At 42.7% G+C, this 19,131-nt stretch overlaps 1 protein-coding gene across 1 annotated transcript; it reads left to right on the forward strand.

The window, feature by feature from the left end:
* The first annotated feature begins 10,302 nt into the window (after positions 1-10,302).
* LOC146623121 (polyamine-transporter SLC45A4-like) lies at positions 10,303-17,309 on the forward strand. Its single transcript, XM_085365696.1, has 12 exons — positions 10,303-10,558; positions 13,437-13,625; positions 13,724-13,903; positions 14,277-14,941; positions 15,060-15,173; positions 15,267-15,515; positions 15,616-15,735; positions 15,951-16,050; positions 16,129-16,209; positions 16,302-16,432; positions 16,794-16,862; positions 16,998-17,309. Exons 1-12 carry the CDS (start codon positions 10,303-10,305, stop codon positions 17,307-17,309), a joined length of 2,466 nt encoding a protein of 821 aa, XP_085221822.1.
* Positions 17,310-19,131: the final 1,822 nt, after the last annotated feature.

A 19,131-nucleotide genomic window follows, 5' to 3' on the forward strand; every position in this document is an offset into this window, starting at 1 on the left:
ATCTGACATACCTGATAAAAAAAGTAAAAGAAAGAAAGACCTCCAAGTAAATAATTTGCCCACTCCAGCTCCTCTCCCACAGGGGAATTGTAGAAAAAGGGGAGAGGCAAAAGGGGTACACTGTATTTATAGTATTGCACCAAAGAAGAAGAAAAGAATGAGGAGGGGCTCTAACTGATAATGAACACAACTACAGGCTTGGAGGTCCTAAAAGTCAGGTATAAAAGGAGAAGTTTGGGGGTTTAGAACACATTTTGTGTAATTATAACAATGTTATTTATGACTCTGTTACATTCACCCCCCAAGAATTACACAAAATCCTAAAGGGTACACCAAAAAAAAATATAAACCCACAATAACAGATACAGTGGCCTCAAACAAATTCACATCGCATATACAATGAATTAGATCAGCAACATAGCTTCCTCCAAGGAGGATAAGAGACCTGAGACCTGCTCGGCGCCTAGCAAGATCCCAGGACTTTCTATAGACAAAATGAGGTGCCATTTACACCACACAAAACAGGCCATAATATCTATGGGCGTCACTATCAGACTGCACAGACTGACAAAATACAATGAACTCTGTGCCTGTATTATTCTTTTCCAAAAACAATAGCAATGAAAAACATACAGAAATAAGCAAATTCACACATCAATAACCGCTGCTTGAACAGGTTCAACACCAAGGAGTGTTTCAAGTTGAGCCATTGATTCAATCAAGCGACGAACTGGTTTAATGATTCTACCAATACGTGTGGTAAGTCCTTGATCCACGTCCACATTTTTGGGTTCAAGAGAATGAAAAGTGTGGGACGGGAAAGCAGCAGGGGAGCCTGGGGAGGCTCCATCACCAGCCAGCCCACCAAGATCAGAAACACCCATTATGGGAGGGGTCCCATGAACGCCATCTTCGACCGGGTCAGCGGCAGATTGCTGATGGATCCATGATAGTGTGCGGTCATCACACTCGCCAATGCTGGAGACGGAATCCACAGTCCAGGTGGCAGGAGGTACAGCTCCTGTGCCCCCAAAAGATGTCACAGACCCATCCAGGTCAGACTCAGCGGGGCCACTGACAACGCTCACAGCAGGATGTGCAGCATCGTCATTCAGTGTTGTGTCCAAGGGCAAAAAGTTAACTTGAAGGAGCAGGTTGCGATGCACCACACGCTCATGACCTTCTTTGTCTCTGATACGGCAGATGTGAAGAGCAGGATCCAAGTCAACTACCGTGTACACAACAGGTTCCCATTTGTCAGAGAGCTTCCTTTTTCCTCTGACTCCCTTGTTTGCCAACAACACCTGGTCCCCTAGTGAAAGAGGCAGACCCTTCACTTTTCTGTTGTACTGGTCAGACTGGTGTCTCTGCTCCATTGTGCTGTGTTCCTGGGCTCGGAGCATGGCAGAGCGCAGGTCATCCATCAGTGACTTGACATAGGTATCATAGTCACAAATGGTGTCATCATGAAGGACATCCCGAAACATGAGGTCAACTGGCAACCTTGGCACCCTCCCAAACATCAGGTAGAATGGCGCAAAGCCGGTGGTCTCGTGTGCCGTACAGTTATACACAAACGTCATGGACTGTATCATCTGCGGCCATTTCTGCTTACATCTGGGGGGGAGGGACCGTAACATGTTTCCAAGGGTGCGATTAAATCTCTCTGTGGTACCATTACCCATGGGGTGGTATGGTGAAGTGTGGGATTTGGCAACGCCACCCAAAACCAGAAGCTCTGCAAGCAGCTCACTCTCAAAACTAGCTCCCTGGTCAGAGTGAATGCGCTGAGGGAAGCCATACACACAGAAGAATCCATCCCAGAGCTTTTTAGCGACTCTCTTAGCTGTCTGATCCTGGCATTGGAATGCATGTGCTAATTTTGTGAAGTGGTCAGTAATCACAAGGACATCCACAGACTTGTTGTTGCTGTCCTCAGCTGACCAGAAGTCAATGCACACAAGTTCCAGTGGAGCACAGGTCTTAATGCTTTCCAACGGGGCCCTAGCTGCTGGCTCTGGGGTCTTGCTGAGAACACACCTGCGGCAATTTCTCACATGACCGCGCACATCCTTCTCCATATCATACCAGAAAAAACGCTGACGAGCCAAGGAGAGTGTGCGAGGTTGACCTTGATGACCAGCATTGTCGTGTATGCCAGACAGCACCACTTGTTTTAGGGAGTCAGGTACCACAAACTGGAATCTCTTGTGTTTGGTCAGTGGGTCCCTCACGACTCTGTAGAGGACACCATTGAGGAATGTGAGCTTATCCCATTGTTTCAGGAGCCGCAACGTATGTTGGTTCTCATGACAGCGCTCACGTCTGGAGGGTCTGCGCTTACGCTCAACATAGCGGGCTACTCTGGAGATCACAGGATCCCCTGTTTGATGAGACAGGAGATCAGCACGGGACAGCGCATGAGTAACATCACAGTCAGGTGGACTGATGGAGGTTAGGTGACCAGCGAGGGATGTTGCACGCTGGCGAGAAGCAGACTCCCACTCACAGAGCGAAGACATGAGAGAAGACACGTCATCAGTTGACAGAGACACATCAAGCACAGCAGAGGGTGGAGCACTGCGTATCGATTGAGGTTGACAGGTCAAACGGAAGGCATCCTGGACACTGGCATCTTTCACACCACTGACTTGCCCTAGCAGCTCAAAGTAGGGCTCCGACAGGAGCCGCTGGGCCAACGGCCTCACAAACGGTTCCCTGCTCAGGGTGTCTGCCACAATGTTCAGCTTTCCAGGAACATATTTGATCTCAAAGCAGTATGGTGCAAGCTTAGAGACCCAACGCTGTTCACAGGCATCCAGCTTTGGCTTAGTCAGAATGTATGTGAGAGGATTGTTATCAGTCCAGACAGTGAACCGATGACCCTTGAGCCAGTGGCTGAACTTATCGCACACAGCCCACTTCAGAGCCAAAAATTCGAGCCGGTGTGCTGGGTATTTGGCCTGACTGCGGCTGAGAGACTTACTAGCAAAGGCTATAGGTCTTGCTCTCTCCTCACCAGCTGGCACCTGGGATAAGACAGCACCCAGCCCATCCATGGAAGCGTCAGTTGAAAGGATGAATGGCCTCTCAAAATCAGGATGTGCCAGCACCGCACAGCTGAGGAGTGCACCTTTGAGTCCCTCAAATGCTTTCTCACAAGCAGGAGTCCAATCTTGAGGGGTGAGCTTGCGAAAAGTTCCAGGTTTCCGACTCCCATGGCAGCCTTTAGTCCTCTTCTGACCGGCAGTTAGAGCAAAGAGTGGCTTCGCAATACGAGAGCACCCTGGAATAAAATGCTGGTAAAACATCACCATGCCAAGGAAGGATCTCACTTTCCTCTGAGAAGGGGTGCAACCGTCACCATCCATAAGGTCAGTCTTCTGAAAATTGGCGATAACCCTCACTTTATCCTGATCAACCGAGACACCACCAGCATCCACGACATGACCCAAAAACCTCACAGAGCGTCTGAGAAAGTGACATTTTTTCTGCGCCAGCTTCAGATTGCTGGTCCTCAGGCGAGAGAAAACAATCTCAAGACGTCTTAGGGCCTCCTCTTCTGAAGGCGCAAACACCAGCAGGTCATCAAGATAACACAGGAGGCTGGAAAAGTTCAAATCACCAAAGATGCTGAGCATCATCCGCATGAAAGATGCTGGGCTGTTGCATAGACCCTGGGGAAGTCTGTTGTACTCATACAGGCCAAGAGGTGTAGTGAAAGCAGTGTACCGTCTGTCAGACTCATGGAGGGGAACGTTGTAGAACCCAGATGTGAGGTCCATGGTGCTGAAGAAAGCATTCCCACCAAGGGCAGCAAGACAGTCAGCCTGATGGGGCAGTGGGTGAGCATCCTTAATGGTTTTGGCATTGAGCCAGCGGAAGTCAGTGCATATCCTCAAGTCACCTGACTTCTTCCAAACCATTACCAGTGGCGAGGCGTATTCGCTGGTGGACTTACTGATGATGCCTTTCATCTCCATGTCTGACAGCACCTCTCGCAACTTGTGATAGTGAGCCGGGGGTACTCTGCGATAGGGAAGCCTGAAAGGGCGGTCGTCAGTGAGGTGGATACGATGGACAAAGTCTTTCACCTCACCACAGTCCAGTTTGTCTCTAGAGAACACATCTTGGTAAGTCAACACAAGCTCCACCAATTTCCTCTTCCACCCATCTGACACTTCACAGCCCTCAATATCAATGTCAGCCAACCCAGCATCTTTGAGTAGCTGTGCAGAGTCAGGCACAGAGTCTGATGAGGGGGGAAAACTGGTATGCTGGTCAGTCAGAGTCTCGCAGAGACCTTGAGTGATGGGCAGGTCCTCCACAGCAATACAAGGAAAGACATCCGCAATCTTAGCATTGCGACGAAGTGTCACAGGGCTCTCTGTTGGGTTAAGGACTTTCATAGGGACCCAACGATCTCCCCACATGGGTGTTATAATGCGCCCCACCATTATGTTCTTTGGAGTGGAACGGGCTGACGTGGGTTCCACAACGACAGTACATCCTGGAGACACGAGGGCAGAAGGTGGCAGCTTTCCCCAAACTACATATTCTTTTTGTGGCAGAAGAGTGACACTCTTCCGCAACCTGACTGTACCTACTTTATCTGGCAACACAGGAGCAGACCACCGTGAGATACAGCTCAGCAACTGCAGGAAGTCTTCACAATCAGTGCCAGTGTAATTGGAGTTAATAAGCTCCCAGTACTTTGTATCAGCCTTCATCTTCTGAATGATGGGCCGGATCACATTGCTCCCCACGATGAGCTCATCTTTTTGCCCAGGAACCACAAATGTTGGTACAAGAAACCTAGTCCCATATACTTCAATGTCCAAATCATAGATGCATTTCGGTTGTGTGAGAAGGCCACCGCAACCAACCAGCACCACATTTTCAGGGATATGCTGCGGAATCAGAGCAACACCAGCGGCTCTTAGCTTGCTATCAGCCTCTTCACTTAGTGTGCATGACATACTTCCTGAATCAAGCATGCTTGTCAGGGAACACCGGCCACTGACCGACACTGGAGTGTAAAACAACTCACTAGCCCTGCCAACTCTTTGTGAACCCATAATAACAGTCTTCTCATCAGAGAGGCTACTACAGCAGTTAACATATATGGCTTCTGGGTCTGTTGCATTTCTGAGGGTTTCATCAACACTGCCCATGCTACCCCTCTCGTTACATGGGCTGGCTAGTTTAAAGCAGCATCGGTGGGAGGAGGGACTGAAACGCTTGGTTTCAGGTGCAACTGTGGGCATTCACGCCTCATGTGTCCAGGGTCAAAGCAGCTGTGGCATAGCTTGTACAGCCTACAATGCACATGGGTTGTGTGTTCATGTGAGCCACACACTCTGCACGAAGCACGATGAGCATTGCGGTGCCCATGGGAATGACCTGTGGGTTGTGGGCACCTAGGACCAGTGGCTAGTGATGCAGTGCACATGGACAGAACCTTGTCAAACAGTGCTACCATCTGTTGAACACCTGGCTCAGCTGGAGGAGGGCCAGAAACTGGCAAAGATGGGGGCATGACATGTAGAGTCAAAGGAGGACAAGCAGAGGGCTGCTGCACACTTACCATGCCATCAGAAGAGAGAGGCTGACATGTGGCTGCAGAGGGAACAGAGGGCATAGGATACGAGGCTGGCTCATGTGTTACTGGGACTGCTTGAGCACCGCTGGAGTGGGGCTGGCTGTTAACAGCGACAGGGCTCTGATGCGGGATGGACAGACTTGCTGTATTATGAGACAAAACACTAGACTGTCTCATTTTCCTCACATAGTTGTCCAGACGGCTCTGAACCTCAGCTGCAGTCCACTCCTCAGGGGCCTTCAGTTGAAAAGACAACGTAAGACTGTGGTCAGGACAGTGATTAATGAACATCGAAACAACCTCACTACTGGGGTCCTCTACCATCTTGCCGCGCCTGCGGAGACACTCATCAGCAGCATCAATAGACTTGTTCAACCGGATCCAGTAATCCATGGCGTTCTCACCTGGACGTGGCACAGTACTGTAGAAATCTTTCATGGGCAGGCTGGAATATGTCAAGTCGCTGAAGTTAGACCTCAGTATGTCAAACACAGCAGTAATAGGATCATTCCGATTCAACTCAGGGCGGCAACGAAGTGACACCTTGACCACATCTCTGGCTTTGCCAGTTAGTCTAGACATTAATATGGCAAACATTTCTTCATCTGTGTCACAGCTGATTCTGTGCAGATAACATCTCATCATGTCCTCCCATTCACCGATGGGAAATAGATCTGTGTTGTCACCCTTGAAGTATGGTGGAGCTTTGGTGTCTGACTGAACAACAACCTTCAGCTGGGACTGGTCATTGCAGCTCGAGGGCACATTCTGGGGAGACTGTGGCTGGGTGGGGGCTGGCTGGTGCATAGAGTTAAGAGAGGATGTGATATTTTCCCCAATTTGCTTTGCTAAGTCAGTGATCAAGCTGCTCAACATGTCACTAGTGACAGCCTGGGTGTGTGTTTGGCGTTCGCAAGCAGCTGGTGTGGAGCTAGCTGCTGGCATTAATGGTGAGTGCATCACTGGCTGGTCTACAGTGTGGGCACCAATACCCGGGACTACTGGCCTACCCCTCCCAAAAAACTTTGGAGCAATCTGATGACCCCTCCCCAAACCAAAGGTCATATTACTCCCCGCAGAGAACAGATCAGGCAAAGCGCTATCCACAGTTTCCTCACTTAACATGTTGGCCCAAGTGAGATATCACTGTTCAACAGCAAAAAAAAACGAGCCTAACCCCCACACACAATTATGCAAAACTTCACAAAACAATGAAATGTGGGGAGAAGAAAAAAAACATCAAAGAATCAAAACACCATAGAAAATAAAATGTTGTTTTCTCCTCTCAATTAAAACAGGCTGTAAAAGCCAATATCAATAGAGAAAAAAAAATTACAATCCGTGCCTGTATAATTTGAGGCAACAATATGAAACAGTGACAGAAATGATCACCTACGTATTTGCCCTTTAAGTTCACACGTGACAGAGATGCCTGCAAGCCAAATTACGGGGCATCGATCACACACGCGATATAAAAACCTGTGAGTCAAAGCGCAGGGCACAGGATTCTGGCACACAGCTGCAGAGAGGAGGCGGGAAAACAGCGGCAGCAGAAGGAGGAGGGGTGGATCGCGGATTGGCGATGTGACGGGTCAGCGGCACCAAGTGTAACCGGTGTGATTCTGCGTTGTGTCTGATAAAAAAAGTAAAAGAAAGAAAGACCTCCAAGTAAATAATTTGCCCACTCCAGCTCCTCTCCCACAGGGGAATTGTAGAAAAAGGGCTGGCATTTATTTTTACATTAAACATAAAATATGCATTTACACGTAACATATTTGACATAAGATAAAACAAAAACAACATGAAATCTGACATACCTGATAAAAAAAGTAAAAGAAAGAAAGACCTCCAAGTAAATAATTTGCCCACTCCAGCTCCTCTCCCACAGGGGAATTGTAGAAAAAGGGGAGAGGCAAAAGGGGTACACTGTATTTATAGTATTGCACCAAAGAAGAAGAAAAGAATGAGGAGGGGCTCTAACTGATAATGAACACAACTACAGGCTTGGAGGTCCTAAAAGTCAGGTATAAAAGGAGAAGTTTGGGGGTTTAGAACACATTTTGTGTAATTATAACAATGTTATTTATGACTCTGTTACACTAGGAAGAGTCGAAAGCGTGCTAGCTAATAAACAAAAGAGTAAATGAATTAATGAATTATGAATAAATAAATAAATATCCTCCATTATGACTTTGTGAATTGTCTTTTTTTTCCAGTTCTTGAGGTCCATTATTGTTGACATATTTTCATTTCTTTATGTTATCAATCCATGCAATTTTCCATGCAGTTGGTTCCACTTATATCATGCTAGCTAGTTGCCCTTTCACCGTCGTCCATAGGTGAGGCGTTCGCTGACGTCACGAAGGTTTTCTGATGGCCACGCCCCGCTGTGTTAATGTGGAAACCATTGAAATTGGTGAGTGTAGTAAACCCTATGGTCACCCAGTTAGCTTGCAAAGGTTTTGCAAACCTAAAGAAGTGAGAGGTTTTTTTTTCTTCTTATTATTATTTTTTTTGTGCTAACACGTCATAGAAGTTTTCCACAACGCGGAACTGGCTGAGCTTTACCACAGCGCTGTAAAATCTCAGGTACGTTACACGTTCCTGTCTGTCATGAAAGTGGGTTTCTCCGCTATTAACTCGCTAACGTAAGCTGCTTAATATCAGCCAAGCCTAGCTTGCTAAGGTAACTTTTTGCGTCAGTCAAAGTCAGGTTAACGGTAATGCGCCTGAATTCTGGTGTTTTTCCTCTCAGTCCAGACGAGAATACACTTTTATCGCTGTGCGCCTTATTCGCATAAAACGGCAAATAATTTTTAATATATTAATTTATTATTTATAGACTGGCAGGTAGTTCAGGTGAGGCAAAACATGTCATAACTGGTCCAACGAGCCCCTCGGACCTTCACGTGTACACACAGTCCTGTGAGAATTCAGCTCACACACCTCGATGAAGTTTAAAAAAAAGTTACCTTTCTACATTAATTTGTTCGGATTACTAACTAAACACAAAAACACTTTGATCTGTCTCTTTGTGAAAATGACAGAAAACTGCACAAAGCTCTCATTAAACATCAACTTATACATGATCTAAGCTTTTTTTTCATATTGCTCAACTCAGAAGAGCCAGGCAGAAAATGAATAAGTAAAGAATAGAAGAATGGTCTTTGCCATGCTCTCTTGTAAGGTATGTGTCAATAGGATCTGCTTGCTTTCTGCTCCACTTACGCAACAGCAATAGTGGTGTAATAATGGTTTATTTTTTAATGTGGCTCTTGTCTATGAGTCTGATTTTGCTATTATGACTTCAAGGTTCTAGATAGTGGCGATGTCACTGGATTTAACAGAGCAATCTTGGGTTAATTCAGTCTAATTTTTTTGATCGTTTGGCCCTTTATTTGAGTCTATGATGCTTATACTTATTGTAAATTATTTGTTATGTCTTACGGCTTAATTTATACAAACCCATTATGGGGTGAACCTCTCAAACCCTAGACTAAGGGAATCAGGTGTCTCTGTTCGAACTCTTAGGCCTTTTGTTGGCAGTGTCTGGTTCCACTAATCCCCTTGAAAAGAGAGTTGTAAGATAAGAAAATTAAATCCTAAGGGCACTGATCTCTTCCAGGATGATGATAGATATGAGAGTGCTAGGAGTCTATGACCTTCACTGTCACCAGATCTGAACCAAACTGGATACCTGTGCATTGGTATGGGTTGATCTGATTGACCACTCTCTCCATCAACATCATCTTATCATTAAGGGAGGTATTATCTCTTTGAGTAGTGGCTCTGGGAGTTATACAATTAATATAATGTATTGTATTCTAATTTTTGCTACATAACTTTTGTTTTGTCCACTTCCTGCTGTGACAAAACAAATTTCCCACGTGTGGGACTAATAAAGGTTATCTTATCTTATAAGGAGGGAATAAAGCAATTCTGGGGGAAGATGTTGCTACAGCACCCTTCTAGGACAGTGGTGTATTTTGTTTTGTTTTTTCATTCACACTAGAATTTACTTGCAGAAATAACAGTTCATTAAAAAATCTACTTAATAATAATAAGACTTCTGTATCAGCATTTGGAGACTGAACAGATTTTCTGGAAAATGCACTAACAGGTTTCCCTGTTTAAATCAAGGCAAAGCTACATCCTGTGTTGTCATAGCTTTAGCTTTTTGCACAGCTGGTATCTGTTTTTCTTGTTTGTTTTGTTTTTGCAGGTTAATTTGTAACATTATTAGTAGGAGTTTACTGAGAAATCTCAAGATATTTTAACCCGGACTTGCCTGACTAGCACTAACTTTCTTAGTTGGACTTGCCTAAACTTCATGCACACAGCCACTTCTATTCAGGAGTTCACTGCAGGTCACCACCACAAACATCTGCTGGAGACCATAAAACACTTATCACCCCACCTCGCCTCTCTTACACTCTTCCCTACCCATCACCATTAAATACTTTTGGAGATGTGCTAAAACTGTGATTGTTCTCGCCTCTGTGTTTCTTTTGCTTTGACCTTAGTAGTGACTTGTTAGTCTTCTGAAATAGCTTTATCTTCTCATGAGCTATAAAAAAATCAAGGTGAAAACTATGCCTATTACACTTTTTGACAGTGATAAGATGGTAAGATTGTGCTTGCATTTATAGGAAAAACTGTGGCACAAAGACATATATACTGATCTATAACAGCCACAACAAATGGTTCCCCTGAAGTCAAACCAGACTGAAATGGAGATGGCAGCTGAGGGTGGAGATGCTTCTCGTCTTCCAGAGATCAGAAGACCCAAAGAAGAAGAAGCATATGACAGTGAGAGTGAGACAGACATGGACGAGGAAGGCAGAGGAGTACGAATCCCTCTGCATCGCTGGGTAATGCACGGGACAGTGATGTTTGGACGTGAGTTTTGCTATGCCATGGAAACCGCTCTGGTAACACCAGTTCTGCTGCAAATAGGTAGGAGACACAACACAGTTTTTTCCTTATCCACTAGTTAGTTATCTTAGTGACACATTTGTGGCAGCATTCTCCTAATCACTGTCAAAAAACTTGAAGATTGGTTGCAGTGTAGCAGCGATTATGCTGTGTTTGGTTCACTATCTATATAACAATAGCTGGATTTGATTTGCAGTGAAGCTAACCACTGTTATCCAAACCAGATGCACATCAGTCTGTGGTTGTGGTAGTAGTCAGGTAACAGTGGTGACTTTGTGGAATTTGATTGTTGTCACAATTCATTGGTTTCAGGGCTGCTCTTCTGTATCATGTAGCCCGTGTCTCTACTCAAGCGGGGAGCTTTGTGGTTTGATGTCAAGTTAGCAACCATAACAGACCTGGAACAAAAGCATTTTTTACTGGTTAGGTATGAGAAGAATGTTTAACACAGCACATTTCACTTTTCTGCTCCATTAACAACATGATAAGACTGACTGATTCTAATTAACGTGTCTGATTGGGTAGTTATTTTTTCATATGCCAATAAAGTTTATTGCTAAACCTGTTGATCTACCAAGTAATATTGGTTATAGATGACAACGGATTATTGACATAGGATTTTTTTTAAAGTTATTGAACTGAATCAGCCTCACTTATTTTTTGGAATGGATACGTTTTAAGCTAATTACATTAGAAAAGGAGAAATCTTTATGCTTTTTCTTTGCTTTTTAAAGCTTCAGGACTTGCAAACGATTGTGTTAAGACTGAAAGACACTGCTGAGCTGGTGAAACATCAGGATTTGTTTTGTCTTACCACTCATACTCTTGCTTACTTTGCCATAGCCAACACCTTTAAAACAAACATTCAGCAAGTGCAGTGCAGTTCATTTTATGCTGGGACAGGTTGTAATTTTGAACTTACCTTTGATTATTGCCAAATAAATGCATCCATAGCTTGTTGAAATCCCAGGGTTCTTGACTGAACATGTGTTTAGAAAACTGTTTGACATTGCCTTTAAGCACAGTAAATGTGTTTTATTAACTTGTTGCAAATACACAACTTTGTTCATGTTTCTTTGTTCACAGTGCACAAGGTATGTTTGTAACCTAAAACTCAAGTGAAGTATAGACACGATTTTTCTTGTCTCATGGGTTTATCATGCTTTTACTTACCGTATGTGTATTCTTTAGCTCAGACAAACATTTAGAGTTTTCTTCCCCATGTACTTGTATTGGACACACAGAGACACACTCATGTATAACTACTTCATTAGTGAAAAGTGTATAAAGCATCTCTGAGCTTTGCTGCATAAGTCTGTTGAAGAGGAAATAAGCAGTAATGGAAAAGACAGATGGAGAGAGAGATATTTTTCATGCTGTGAGAAAGTTATATTCGCTTTTGTTGACTTAAGGGAGAAGGAAGGCAGGAACAGAGCATAATGTTCCCTTGAGAATTATCCAGCTCAGTCAGCCTGCTGACATAATTCATCAGATTTTAAACCTAAAAGTCCACTTCTTTTAGAGTTGATGTACACTAAAAATGGAAATGCCTCTCCGGTTTGGAAATGGGTAAAAACAACTGAAGAGTAGTGTTTTGAGATTTGCAGACGTGCTGTAACATAGTTTTGTCTTCGACATGCACAACTACAGGTTTCACCACTTTCCTGTTTGTAGCATATTTTTGACTGTGTTGATGTAACTGGCCGCCATATTACCAAAAATGCTTCTGCTAAGTTAAAAACCACTGATAATGGAAAAGCACTAGTGGTTCTTCAGCTGTGGAATGCAAGTCATGTGATATTATTAAAACATGGGAAAACTTGCCCTTTGTGTATTGAAATCATAATGAAAACGTTCTGTGCCTGTTCCTGCATCTAAATTTGGCTTAACTTTGACTTAACTTATTCAAAACAGAGCCTGGTAGATAAGTAACTTATTACAAAACAATCATCAGCTTTTTGTCAGCATTTTTATTTTATTTTAGTGAAAGCTAAAAACTGGTTTGCAAATGAGTCAAAATACAAATATCTAATGCAAAAGAGTCAAAATACAAATATCTAATGCAAAAGAGTCAAAATACAAATATCTAATGCAAAAGAGTCAAAATACAAATATCTAATGCCAAAGCCTGATAGATCTCAATATTTAAAAGAATAGACAATGGACAAATACTGCCTTGCATCAAAATAAAAATAACAGATAAAGGTATTAAATTCTGCAGAGTATGTTTTATTCCCACCACCGCCTAAATAAAATGACAAATATGAGACATTTACTTACATTTGGTTGTAATACATTAAGTATTAAGTTTTGTGGCCTGTCAGAAAACAAAAACACTTGCTCTTAGATCAGATCAGATCAGATTGCTGTTTTGCAATTTGTCTTTAAAGCTCTCTGTGGCTTTGCTCCAGGTTACATTTCAGATCTCCTTAGCCTGCACCTAACCACTCCAACTCTGCGTCCTCCAGTCAAATACTTATGTGGGTCCCATGCTCCCATTTAAAATCTAAAGGTGACAGGGCTTTCTCTGTTGCTGCTCCAAGACTCTGCAAGTCTTCCCTCTTTTATATAGTTCTCCTTCTCATTGGAAATCTTCAACTCAACTTGAAGACCTACCTATTTTCACAGGCTTTTAGATCACTTGGAAACACACAGTCTATTCCGTCTCATTTATTTTGTTTTTTTATGTTATTTGATGATGTATGCGTGTGTGTGTGTTAGTGTGTGTGTGTGTATATATATATATATATATATATATATATATATATATATATATATATATATATATATATATATATATATACACACACTTCACTATGCTGTGGTTGTTTTTTAATTCTTATATTAGCTTTAGTGTAATTGAAAATACTTGAATGAATCAATTGTGTTTATTTTCCAGGTCTTCCTGAAAAGTATTACAGTTTAACCTGGTTTCTCAGTCCTATCCTGGGTCTCCTCTTCACACCTCTGATTGGCACAGCCAGTGACCGCTGTAGCCTGCGATGGGGCAGGAGAAGACCGTTCATTCTGGGTCTTTGTGTAGGTGTACTGCTGGGAGTGGCACTGTTTTTAAATGGTTCATTAATAGGTGAGTGCAAGGCTTCAAGGGAGATAATCTGCTAACAAATCATAAAAAATGCAGTTCAGCAAATCCGGTCTGTGTATATTTTGTGGTATTCTCTTCAGGCCTTTCCGTCGGCGACACTCCCAATAAGCATACTATCGGCATCGTTCTTACTGTGCTGGGCGTGGTGGTGCTGGACTTCTGCGCTGATGCCTCAGAGGGACCAATCAGAGCTTATCTGCTGGATGTTGCAGACACAGATGAGCAAGATATTGCGCTGAACATTCATGCATTCTCTGCTGGTAAGTCTATGTAGATTTTTGGAGGTTTCGTTCTCAACATTCACAAGACTGTGAACCAGGAATTCATTCAGCGGGGATCAGACTGTCAACATTCTTAGATATCTGGACACCAACACACAGTTCACCACGCATACTACAGCTACTTCGTCCTCTTTCCCAGAATGAAATTTAAGTTGAAGGCTCACCTCTTTGACACAGTGGAGGAAAGACATGGACCGTGTAATTTGAATGTTCACATGGATGCAGAAAGCGAATGTTCTGAACATTATCAAATCTGAATACATGCATAATGTTAGGATTACAGTTGCACAACCCTCCATACATATTTACAAATAATAATGCTACACTAATCCCCTTATACCTGTCTCTTTAGGGCTTGGTGGAGCAATAGGATACATGCTTGGAGGTCTAGACTGGACTGGCACAGCTCTGGGCCAAGCATTTCAATCACAGGAGCAGGTTCTCTTCATGTTTGCAGCCATCGTCTTTATTATCTCTGTCACACTGCACATGTTCAGTATCCCTGAGCAGCCCTTCAGTCCATCAAACCAGGTTAAAGACACAGAAAATGGGGATTCTACTGGCCAGGTATCTTTGAAGCCAGCTGGCCGCACACTGGATGTAATTACAGAAGAGGATGCTTCTGCTCGAGCTCGATCCAGAGACGACCCTGAATCAGATCCTAAGGAAGTGGAAATTGACTTTCTTGCTGTGGAGCGAGTAAGGAGTAAAAGTGATTCAGTCTTAGCCATGCCAGATGCTACAATTGAGTTAGATGCAGACCTTGACCCAGACACACAAAATTTCTTGCCAGAGACACACTTTCAACCTGAAATGCAAGAAGAGCTTGAAGATGTTTTCAAACTATCAGATTCCAGTGCTGAAGCCCCACCTTCTTTCGGACCACAACCCCCTCCTGATGGGATGGCCGACGTGACGCCTATAAGTTCAGTTTTATCTGAACTTAAAGATTCAGCAAATGGTCATCCGTCCTTCCAGCAGACCAACTGGGGCTCAGAGGATTCCCAGTTGAAACTGGTAAAATGGCTGCTGTGATCAAATATGGTTTTTGTTTGTTTTTTAGCTTATGGTAACTTTGAGACAAACAGTGTTCCTTCAGTAATTTGTACCACACTGCCTCTCTCTTCTGTCCTAGCAGGCCAAACCTGCCAATGGTTCTGAGTTCCCCAGTGTTATGAAAACCCATGGCACCAAGCCGGGAAACCATACATCCAGTACACGGCCAGGCAGACCCACCTACTACAGACAAGTATGGTTTAATTTATTGTTTAATCTTTAATTGACAACATAGGTTATTTTGCAGATGTATAAAAACTGATTTTGGTGGGTTTTTTCTCTTCAGCCCTCATTTACCTTTTCATATTATGGTCGAGTTGGAGCACAACGGCATCGAATGCGACACACAGGACATTTCACCCCTCGGCCAATCACCACGTCCCAAAGTTTGAATGATTTAAGCATCATCCAGCGGCATACAGACAGACGACGGTTGCAGCTTTCAGCCAGCAGTGTGTCATCTGAGGGCTCAAGCAGTGAGGGAGGAACAGACAAGGGTGGGAGTGTACGGCTGCTGTGGTTGTCCATGTTGAAGGTGAATTTCTTCTTCATTCTCCTACTACAGCACTGGATTATGTCAACAGAGATGATTGATGTTCCAGTAATAAATACTGCCTGTATTACTTTCACTCTAGATGCCCAGTCAGCTCTGGAGATTATGTGTGTGTCACCTGCTCACATGGTTCTCCATTATAGCTGAAGCTGTGTTTTATACAGATTTCATGGGGCAGGTTATTTTCCAAGGAGACCCCAAGGTATACACACAAGCACACACATACAGATACCTTCCAAATCCCATCTGTATTGTTGTTGAAGCACTACCTGACATCATTTGGTATTTTGTATTCCTTGGAAACCACACAGTAGTGCAGTGGACTTAGCACATTTTACAATTTATGAGTATGAGGCACTAAAATGTCAGTGGAAGTCAAATCGTCAGTGTTTCTACTTTTTTTCTTTTTTCTTTAAGGCACCAGCCAATTCCACAGAGCTACAAAATTATCACAAAGGAGTACAGATGGGCTGCTGGGGACTGGTGGTTTATGCTGCTACTGCTGCTGTCTGCTCTGGTAAAACTCAAACAGCTTCATTTTTTTATAGAACTATTCAGCTAACTACTCAGTGAATGACAGTTTTTCTCCACCCAGCCATCCTTCAGAAGTATCTGGATCATTTTGATCTCAGCATTAGGGTCATCTACATTCTTGGGACTCTGGGATTCTCAGTAGGTGAGCTGACTTATTAGAATAGTTGAAATATGAGTATAAATGTTGTTAGCCTCTGTAAAGTTACTTACGGATTGGATTCCCTCTCATCTTAGGTACTGCAGTCATGGCAATCATCCCTAATGTTTATGTTGCGATGGTGATGATCAGTACCATGGGCATCATCTCCATGAGTATCTCCTACTGTCCCTATGCATTACTTGGCCAGTACCATGAAATAAAAGAGGTATGATCACACTTATGTTCCTGGTGCATACTAAAACCATTATGGTCAAGTCTGAGGTTGTTTGACCAAATGTGCTGTAATTCAGTTCAATTCAGTTTTATTTATATAGTGTCAAATCACAAAAATTAAAAACAATCCTTATATTTAAAATTATGTTAATATCCCCAATTACTTTTGAAAATGATTGATGTGTCTATAAATGGCTCCAGTTTTTATAGTTTCTAAACAGTTAATGCAATAATTCAATTAAACCACTTTAATTAATTACTATTTGTTTTGAGCCTCTTCCCCATTTATTCAATTAGAAACATCGGTCGTTTCAGTATAGTTACAGTCTTTCCTGTCATGCTTCTTTTCTCAGTACATTAACCACAGCCCAGAAAACACTCGAAGAGGTTTTGGGATTGATTGCGCTATTTTAACCTGCCAGGTAAGTACTGTACCAAATTAAGCTGACCCTGATGCATAAATTCAGGTTACACTGAGCAAAATGAGAAACGTTCAAAAGTGAAATGGCATGTTTAGGTTTTTGTAAATAGTCTGGTTACAGTATTTCCTCTTTCAGGTTTACATCAGCCAGATTTTGGTTGCATCAGCACTTGGATCTGTGGTAGAGGCAGTTGGCAGTGTGCGTGTCATTCCCATTGTGGCCTCTGGAGGTTCTTTCCTTGGCTTTCTTGCAGCTTGTTTCCTTCTCATTTATCCTGATTTGGAGCCCAGCAGCTCAGAGCAGGACGAGGATTCGGTGGGTTTTCCTGGAGTAGAAGACCAGAATGCAGAAAATACCAGTGAGCAGACACAGGCTCTGCTGAAACTCACAAACACAGATACAGAAACGGAGAGTTTGAATAAGATGGAAAACCACTCTTCTACCTGAGCATGACCATACAAAGACTTGCTTAGGATTATGCTCATCAAGCAGAAATCACAGGATGTGAGGTTTTTACCAAATGCATCTACCTGATTTACAGATTTTACATTCTGGACCTTTCTGAAGGAAAGATCAGAAAAAGAAAAAAAAGACATGGCGGAAAGTTAGGTCCATATTAAGATATCAAGGTGGAGCTGAGCTGGAACAATTATTTGCTTTGTGTACTAACAGAAATAAGTATTTCAGTTTTGATATGTTTCATTTGTCGTACTACCTCAGCTCTAATGCAAATAAATTTCCAGCTGCTTAGATTTAAAGAAGCCATTAGAATACCAAAAGACAAATGACAGCTATCTGTTGTGACTGTTGAAAGTAAATTAGATGGTACTACTGAAACAAACTTTATTGAAAAATGGATTTAAGAAGCACACAGGGCACTTTCTGTCTCTCTTCTGAATGCTGATGCTGCAGAGTAAAGTAATGTCTGACACTTTACATCATAGAAGCTGTTCTATAACTGCTTAATAGACAATCACGATGCTGTAAAAATTATGTGTATTCCTGCATTACCTGCAGGCTAAATACAGATGCAGAAAACATTTTCCAATTTCTTGCTGAAGTGCCTTGAGATATTAATGTTGCTGGCTTTAATGCAATGGGATTCTGTCATTTAGACATAGGTCACTTTAGCTCACTCAGTATTTTGTCATGTGTGCATAAGGTTTGTTGCATTTGTGAAAACTGTTGTTGTCAGTATTGTCTCTGGCAGATAATTGGAATTCTCTTTGGGCATCTGAGAGGTTCCATAATGCATAATGTGTGTCTGTTGTTGACCACACAGAGACTTTCAGAGTTGTGGAGACTTTTTTGTGTTTACTTGAACGAAAGCATTTTTTTTAGTCGCACCATTGAGATTTTATCCTCAGTTTTTCAATTCTGCAAACGAAATCTAGGCTGTTTTGAACTTGAGTAAGTTCATGAAAATCAGGTTCTGTGGCAGAGTTAAAAATGTGAAGGAAAGCAGACAAGTGATCATTGCTGAAAGAGGTTGTTTATCTTTATTTGTTAAATGTCAGGACTGAGAATGTTTGTAAAAAACATCTCTTTATGTGTGGAAGGCTATCCTCTTTGAAGAATAAAAGAATAAAAATCCAGCAGTCACACTGACTTCAAGTGAAAGTGTAACAAAGTGAGTCAGCGCTCTTACCCTGATGAAGTTAGCTATTTTAGCCGAAACATCAACAGCATAGTTAATTTTTAGCAGTGACTTACACAACACCTTCTGGTGTATTTAATAGTGCAAAAAATGCCAATTTCAGTTCTAGGTTCATTTCTCTCACTTTATACTGTATCTGATTCAAAAGTCAGATGTTTTTTCCTTTCAGATTTGGACAGCCATCGCTTTTAACACCTGCCAGTTTGTCCCAATTTAGCCCCCAGCTTATCAATTCATGCAGTTACCTCCGTGAACAAGTAACTCCCTGTCACAGTCCCTTTCATAGAGTGCATTTCTGCCAGCTCCTTTGTAATCTCACACTCTTTTGTTATCCCACGTACAAAGATGAGAAACTGGGCTGTGTTGCGGACCTAACAGCGCTCATCCCGAACTGAAGTGAAAAGTTAAAATTGTCTGGCTAAAGCCTCACATTTTTCACAGTGTCCTTGATCTGTCTTGTTACTATTTGCATATTTTCAAATACTTCTTTTATCTCAGGGCTAATTAGCCAGGCAGAGTCCACCAAATACTCTTTGATAAACTCCTCATCTGAGAACATCCTACTAGTGATGGGTAGACGAGGCCTCGTGAAGCGTTTCAGCACATTCCCCA

Source organism: Diplotaxodon limnothrissa, linkage group LG11 (genome assembly GCF_057381915.1).
Source record: "Diplotaxodon limnothrissa isolate DT_005_m linkage group LG11, D_limnothrissa_male_GT1.1, whole genome shotgun sequence".
NCBI classification, from domain to species: domain Eukaryota; kingdom Metazoa; phylum Chordata; class Actinopteri; order Cichliformes; family Cichlidae; genus Diplotaxodon; species Diplotaxodon limnothrissa.